At 41.5% G+C, this 8,235-nt stretch overlaps 2 protein-coding genes across 2 annotated transcripts; both read right to left on the bottom strand.

Annotated features, from left to right (window-relative positions):
- Nucleotides 1–395: 395 nt before the first annotated feature.
- On the bottom strand, nucleotides 396–2,938 carry LOC18429416 (agmatine coumaroyltransferase-2). Its single transcript, XM_006838702.4, has one exon. It carries the CDS (start codon nucleotides 1,975–1,977, stop codon nucleotides 670–672), a length of 1,308 nt encoding a protein of 435 aa, XP_006838765.1. The 5' UTR covers nucleotides 1,978–2,938; the 3' UTR covers nucleotides 396–669.
- Nucleotides 2,939–6,233: 3,295 nt separating this feature from the next.
- LOC18429415 (agmatine coumaroyltransferase-1) lies at nucleotides 6,234–7,939 on the bottom strand. Its single transcript, XM_006838701.4, has one exon. It carries the CDS (start codon nucleotides 7,740–7,742, stop codon nucleotides 6,429–6,431), a length of 1,314 nt encoding a protein of 437 aa, XP_006838764.3. The 5' UTR covers nucleotides 7,743–7,939; the 3' UTR covers nucleotides 6,234–6,428.
- Between the last annotated feature and the right edge of the window lie 296 nt (nucleotides 7,940–8,235).

Below are 8,235 nucleotides of genomic sequence, written 5' to 3'. Positions count from 1 at the left end.
GTCCACATCATGCCCAAATGGCGGTGTTGTAGTAGTTTGTGTGGGGCCAACAAAGTAGCACATATTGTCCATTTCTGTGCCACCTTCATAAGGGTGATCCTTTAATGGAATGCCATGCGACCAAATTTTAAAAGCCAGTTTTGCTCAAAATAAAATTATAAAAGTTCATAATCATTTATTATTATTTATTATTATTTATTGTAATATCTCAATCTGGCATCAAAAGAAATAATTCAGTTAGGGAAATTAAGAATCTTGAGGAGGTAAGGATCTATGGTGTAAAATCGGGATAACCCAATCACTCCTTTTTGAGTAAATCGGGATACCTCAAATCCCACTAGATGTAGTAAGCACTACACCACAATAATTTCAACACTCAAATAACATGCTCAAGATGCAATAACAAGTGCAATATAATGGGAAAAAAATATAAAAACAATAAAACATGCAATATGAGAAATCTTCAAAACACAACACAAATTAAAGTAGAGATGGATACGCACATATATGTGGTTCATCCAAGATGGGCTACGTCTTCAGGCAAGACAGATAGAGAGAGTTTAGTCGCATATGAGGTAACCATGGAGAGGCCGTAATCTAATAATTTTGATCTCCGACAGAGAGAGATGTGGTTTATGCCACACCCTACTCTACTCTAGAGAGAGTGATTTAGTCTATGGTGTGGCAGATGTCCTGAAACACGGCCATGTTAGAGTCGAATAGAGAGAGATAGAGATCTATACCCCCCTTCCCATGCATCGCCGGAACAATGACAACCACCCCTTCCAAAGGAAAGAAAGAGGGCATAAACACATGGGGTCCCCCACTCCCAAAATCCATTTCACTAAGGGGGAGCCTAAGCCAACTATTGGCCTCCAAATTAGGGCAGTACACCGTCGACTCCACCTCGGCCGTGGAGACCAACTCACTCCAACACCCCTCTCTCTCTACGCGCGTGTCAAAGTCCACAAAGGACCTCACGTAACTATCATTCACTCGGGCAATCGCCGCGGCCACCACCTCCGCCACGTGCTCGAGTGGCTGGCTCAGTAGCTCTCGCACCGTGGCTCGAGGAAAGGCCCACAAAACCATGTTGCCAAAGTAGCCCTGGGCAACAGGAGGCACGAGGCGGGCGCGCACGTTGACGGAGATGCGCACCTGGCTTGTCTCCTCTTCTCCCACGCCTCGCGCGCGTGTCACCTTACGCCAAACATGCGAGATGAGGCTTTCGAACGTGCTATATCCGCGACCGCTTGGACAACGCACCGACGCTCTGGCCTTGAGCCTGGCTAAGAAGTCCGAAGAAAAGTGGAACTTTTCCAATCTAATCTGGCTCGCCATTTTCTCCCATGGAACCTCCTTTACGAGCCTCTTCTCCATGTATTCGTTGCCTAAGTGGTCGAACTCGACTGCAAGTTGATCGCGTGGCTTGACCATGGCTCGGTCGTGGGTTGGAACGGGGTGCATCATGAGGCCACGCGTGGCTTGGCCCCAGGCCAGGAGGAAATTGCCTGTGGCCTCTCCATCGGCTATCAAGTGATTGGCCGTGTAGCCAACTACGAGGGAGCCACAGGTAAAGCGGGTGAGCTGGACTTGCATTAACTCCTCGATGCCTTTGATGTTTGGGTGAAGGTCCCAAAGTTGAGGGGTTGATTTGAAGGGACTGGCCTCGTCTAATGTGCATGAGGCCGTGGCCTCCATGAAGCGCACCCCTTTGTCATTGAGGACAATGGATCGTTCATCGTCGCTAAGACGGCCAGCCCACTCTCGATAGTCAGAGAGCGCCAGGCGAAGGCCACGCTCAATGGCGGAGTTAGGGGGTGTTGGAGCTTTGTAGGCATAGATTACAGAGATATGGGCGTTGCCAGCCGCTCGGTCAAAGGGGCTTAAGGGTATGGTGGTGGAGGTTGAAGGTGTAACGGGTTTGGCTTCATAGGAAGGGGTTACCAACCTCGAGCTCTGCTTTTCAATCTTCATCTCTCTCTCTCTCTCTCTCTCTCCACCTCTACTGGGATCTCTTCACACACTCTGGTCGCTCCGTCTTATCTCTTTCTCTCTCCCTCTCTCTCTCTAAAGGCTGGGTATAAGCTTCAAGGTGGGTGTTGTTCCCCTCTCTCTCTCCAGTCTGAACATAGCCCTCACGGTAGGTGCGGTCTCTGTCCCTTTGATGGACAAATATAGTGGAATCCAAGTGCTTTTAGGGGAGGCTTTATAGCAGAAATGGACAGTCCTCATGGGTGGTGGGCTAAGGCCACGTCTTTGTTGGCAAACCCGTCTTCTCTTTAAATTTTCTTTTGACTTTTTCCTTTAGGTTTGGTGGCGATGATTCCGCTGCGAGAAGACTTAGTTTCGTATGCATTTTTGTTTATGTGGGGAAGGTGGTTTGCAAGGTTTAGATGATGTGCCTTTCTGTTTTTTGTTTTTGTTTAGTCACTGTTCACATAGTAGCAATGGTCAACACCGTCGGCAATCCAGGCAAAGCACAAGGTCCTTATCGTTATGATATCGGTTTCAAATTTCAACAACGACAAAGGGGTAAAACCCATCGACATGAATGAAAGCCGAGGCAACTGCCAATCCAGGCAAGCACAATGTCCTTATCGTTATGATCTCGTTTTCAAATTTCAACAACGACAAGAGGTAAAACCAATCGACATAAATGAAAGCCGATAAAAGTTGGAGCATTTTTTATATTCTTTGCATGTGTAAAAGTTTTGCCACCAACCCACCGTCTAGTTGTGTTGGTGGGAGCGGGTTTGAAAATGGATCCAAATAGTTGCATCAAACCCTGCCCCTTTGGCTTTTCCCGCGACGGATCGGATCTAACCAGAGAAGACATTTGATATTGTCTAGAGCGCGGTTTTGAAAACCCTTGATCTGAATCAGGATCACCCGACTTAGATTAAGAATCAGTAGGCCCAGGTCTGATTCCCACCATTTATCAAGAACTAACAAATTCCCCTTAGGAGCTGACCTGTTGTAAAAAGGGACCGGCCGTTTTGGCCACTCCTTCTATTTCTTATTATTTTAAAAGTTTTTGTTTTTCTCAAATTTCATTTCATTTTTGTCTAATAATCTCAGACGAGATCGCCTATCCACCAATGTAGACCTATTTTTAAAATTAGTGATCCAGGTCATTTATATATCTTTAAACAATGGTTTAGAATATAGTTATCAAAAGTGGGACTCGGCTGACTAGTCGGACTACGAAAAGGTGTTTTGGACATTTGGTCTTAGCAAAAATAGATTTTGGATGAAAATTAATCAAAATTAATATTTGAATATCGCTACTTTAACTTGTTGAATAAATGAAAATATTATTTCTATTTTTTTATTTTATTAAAACTGGTTCAATGACGGACAACCGAATATATTCTGAATTGACCAGATCTCTCGTCGATAAGGTGGGTGATCCCATCTCTTCCTGAGAATCTGCTGCTGACATCAACATCAGGTCCCATAAATTTCCTCTCTCTATTATCCTAGTTTTGCTTTACCATTTTTTTTTTTTTCTCACTCACTCAGCCCTAGTAAATCTCACCCCTCTCTCTAGCAAATCTCTCTATTATTGACTGTCACAAACGATCTCTTGCTTCAAACTTTGAACCACTTGTTTATGCATTGTTGCAAATTGCTTCAAGTTGCAAATCTCTCTACTATTGAACCTCTTGTTCATTCAGTTGCTTTATATTGAGGGTATTGAAAATACCCATGAAAAGTTTAGCCTTTTTATAGAGAGAGAGAAATTAAAGAGAGACTCTTTTGAATTAAGCTTACTTAGCCGATCCAAAAAAAAAAAAGAATATCGGCCGGTAATTATCAATATGTGTTTTGATATTGGACTAATAATTTTAATTGAAACTGTGGGTGCTAGCACCATTTGCACATGGCTTCTGGAAAAGGAGATGTATTAGCCATAAAACTTGATGAAAAAAGACTATCCCGAATATGAATCTGTAAGTTTGAATGTTATCACTAGTGCTTGTTTCCTTAAAAGCTTAAAGGAGATAAATGATAACAGGAAGGTGATGTAGTTTCTAATGAAGTTGACACCAGAATATGAGATCATTCAAGCTAATAATTTGAATCTCGAAATATTACCTAACATGGGTGATATTACACTCCATGTAGATGATGTCACACCATCCTAATAATAAAAATAACCTTACTAAAAGAAATTCTCTATGTACCAAACAAAGGTATATAAGTGTCGAAAATTTGTTGAATACAATTATAAAATAAAATGCTCTATAGTGTGAACACCCTAACACAAAATTAGAATTATTACTTTATATTTTGTAATTATTTTACTACACAGATAAAAATAAATTTAATCTGTCTTGTAATATCATCTAATTTTTTTTAAAAAAAATCTTCTGTTCAACTATAACAATAAATAATACATTATGTAATTTAAATATAAATAATTTAATAAATAAAATACAGCTGAATTTGTAATCATATTTTAATAAAAATAAAAATCAAATAAATAAATTTGTGTGCATGAGTTATTGTTATTTACCTCGAAACAATTTTTTTTTAGCAATTTGACTATGTTTCATTATGTACCTCAAAATTTATTTTTCTATCCACCTTATTTAATCTTCTACCTAGCCTATTTAATCACATGTATATTTATTTACCTCAAAATTTATCCCTATTTAATCACCCTTAGACCACCCAATTTAATCACTTGTCGACCGATTAAGCAAAAATAAGTGCCAAAAGTGCCGCTGAACAAAAAAAAAATGGGTGCGGTTTGTATAGAGCTTAGGCTCTAAACAATGAAATTAGAGCCTACCGTCAAATACTGTCGAGAAATGTGGTTTCAATACTGGAAATTCGTATGATAGCTTTGAAATAAAATTTCATCTTTATTTATAAATTTTAGAGCTTTAAAAATAATGTAGATTGACTGATCTATGAAAACTAGAAAATATTGAAAATCAACGGTACAAAAATGCGTTACAAAATACACTACTTTCAAATTTTGAAATTCATTTTTTCTCATGTCCATGCATCTAGATGTTAAGATGATCAATTTGAAGATTTTTTAACATCAAAACATCCTCTTCTAGTAAAATTTTTTAGGTAGGCTCTAATTTGATTGTTTAGAGCCTTGGCTCTATATAAACTTTTTCCAAAACAAATTCATAAATATTCCTCAAAAAAATGGTAAATGTTTCTCATTCAAAATGTATTCTTCTGCGTACCCTATTTAATCACCATTAGACCCAAGTGGGTGATTAAATGCTCCAATGGAGCACACTGGTGATGTTTAATGTTCTATGTGGGTAATGCATACCCCTCTTAATGACCAAAAATACTCATGCTAAGAAAATTACTCCCTATACAAAGCAAGGGTATATAAGTTTTCAAAATTTGTTGAGTACAATTATAAAATGCTCTATAGTGCGAGCACCCCGATATAACTCTATAATTAATTACTATACCGACATCCAGACATGAAAACAACATCTCCATATTTACGTATTTTTATAAAATAACAAAAGTACATAATATAAGATCCCCAAACTTATTTCAAAACTCATTCATAAAATAACAAAAGTACATAATATAACATCCCCAAACTTTTTTCGAAACTCAAAAACACTCTTTTCAAGGATTTTTAGTGATTTTTTAAACAAATTTTGAAGCCGAAACATTCTAATTCTCCGATCCAGAATGCCGATCCACTGATCCAACATGATTTTTGAAGTGGCCAATCGATGTCACCGCTCGGTTTTTTTAAACCTTGGTGTGACGGATTTAAAACAAAAAAAATTGAGTAGAAAAGTTAAAGTATTGCAAAATGATAAAAAAAAAAAAAAAAAAGGTATAGACTTTGTTCCTATCGCACTTGCCACATATCTTGAAAATGCATTTCACATTATTTCAGAATCTAGAAAAGGACGATATTGTAAGACAGAAGAATGGCATCAGGCTATTAGCTCTTAAATATTGTAAGAGAAAATAACTGTTGACTATTGTACAATTGGTGCATTTAACTACCAATAAAATGGCCATCAATTAGTCTGTCATTTTTTATAAACCACTTAATGGAGATAGATTGCCCAAGGCCTTGAGAGGAAACTGAACCGAAAATCATGAGGCAAAAGTTAGAAGCAAACTGCAAGTTCAACTCCTCCCCGGGTCGATTCTCATACTCATATTCACAAGAAATATGTTAGGTAGGCGTGGTAGAGGGTTAGGAAAGGAAGGCAAGGGGCATCTTATTGTCAAGGTCCTTTTTATAAAAGGAAAATGTATAATCCAGCATCGTTTGTATCGGTCGCATAAAATTTGTAGTTTGCATAAGATTTTGGCCTGTATTCGAGGGCGGGAGGTTCGATTTTAGTACACTGCTTTAGACAAAAAAAAATAAAAATATATATTTATGAATCAGGGAGTGGCTCTAAATTAATCCTCTAGTCTATGGATTGGCAAATCCTTTGAAATGCGGCCTTGTTCGCCTCGAAGAGAGAGAGATAAACCTCAATGCCACCTTTCTCGTGAGCCGAAGGCACAATGACCATTACACCCTCCAATGGAAAGCAAGAGGGCATGAAAAGATCAGGCCCTCCACTCCCAAAATCCACGTCCTGAAATGGCAACCTCAACCAACTATTCACCTCCATATTTGGGCAAAAGACAGTGGAGTCCACCTCGGCCGTGGGGACCAACTCATTCCAGAGCCCCTCTATCTCTACGCACGTGTCAAAGTCCACAAAGGACCTCACGTACCTATCGTTCACTTGAGCAATGGCAGCGCGCACCCACTCCGCCACATGGTTCAGGGGCTCGCCTAAAAGGTCCCGAACCGTGACTCGTGGAAAGGCCCAGAGGACCATGTTGCCGAAGTACTCGTGGGGAATAGGCGGGACGAGGCGCCCACGCACGTTAACTGGGATGCGCAATTGGCTGGTCTCCGTCGCAGGCACACCCCGCGCGCGAGTCACCTTTCGCCAAAGGTGCGCCACCAGGCACTCGAAGGTGCTGTAGCCGCGGCCTGGGAGACAACGCACTGATACTCGCGCCTTGAGCTTGGCCAAGAAGTCAGGTGAAAAGTGGGCCTTGTGTAGTCTAACGTCACTAACCATTTTCTCCCATGGAACGTCCTTCACGAGAGTCTTCCCCATGTATTCATTGCCCGAGTGGTCGAACTCGATGGAGAGTGGATCGCGTGGCTTGAGCATGACCCGGTCGTGTATTGCTACCGGGTAGTCCGATAGGCCACGCGTGGCTTGCCCCCAGGCCGCAAGGAACCTGCCGGTGGCCTCGCCATCGGCTACCAGGTGATTGGTCGTGTACCCTATGACGAGGGAGCCACAAGTGAAGCGAGTGAGCTGGACTTGCATTAACTCCTCAATACCTTTCATGCTTGGGTGAAGGGCCCAGAGCTGGCGGGTCGATTTAAAGGGAGTGGCCTCTTCTAGTGTGCAAGAGGCAGTGGCCTCGACGAAGCGCACGCCTTTGTCGTTGAGGACAATGGCTCGTCGATCATCTGTGAGTCGACCAGCCCACTCGCGATAATCGGCAAGGACAAGGCGTAGGCCAATTTCAAGGGCAGAGTTTGGGGGGGTCGGGGCTTTGTAGGCATAGATTATGGCCATGTGAGCGTTGCCCGCAGCTCGATCAAAGGGGCTTAGCGGGACGGTGGTGGTGGAGGTGGAGAGGTAGGAATAGGATTTGGTTTCGTAGGATGGGGTGACTAGCCTCGAGCTTTGTTTTTGGATCTTCATTCTCTCTCTCTCTCTTCAAGAGTAAGTATTTGAACCTCGGAGTGCACTTACAATCGTCAGCACCTCAACCCAAAATTGGTAAGTATTTAAGAACTAATTCCACAATGTTTGTACAAAAATGATTACTCTCTCCACTGCAATTATACTGCAACTTTCTCTCTCTGTCTGGAAATAAATTCCATGATGCGTATGATTATGATGGAGTGCAAGTGCTTTTGGGGGAGGTTTTATAAGGAGGGTGAGGTAGTAGTCATAAGGGACGGTAAGAAAAGGCCATGTGTCTCGTGAGAGTAAACCTGATCTTTGCGTACTCGTTGGTTGTCGTTAAAGTTCGGTAGCCAGATTGTGACACGAGAAGACTTATTTCCCTGTGTTTTTTCGGTTCATGCGGAACAGTTTGTATACATGGAGTGTGCGTCCCACCTTTGCGTTCCCATTATCGTATATTATTTGAACAAAGTCAACATGATAAGAACCATGATATAAGGATTAC

The sequence above is a fragment of the Amborella trichopoda genome, chromosome 3, assembly GCF_054954075.1.
Source record: "Amborella trichopoda isolate Santa Cruz 75 chromosome 3, AtrichopodaSantaCruz75HAP2 v2.0, whole genome shotgun sequence".
Taxonomy (NCBI): Eukaryota; Viridiplantae; Streptophyta; class Magnoliopsida; order Amborellales; family Amborellaceae; genus Amborella; species Amborella trichopoda.
Note: the sequence above shows the minus strand (reverse complement) of the source record. Positions and strands in the feature narration are given on the sequence as shown.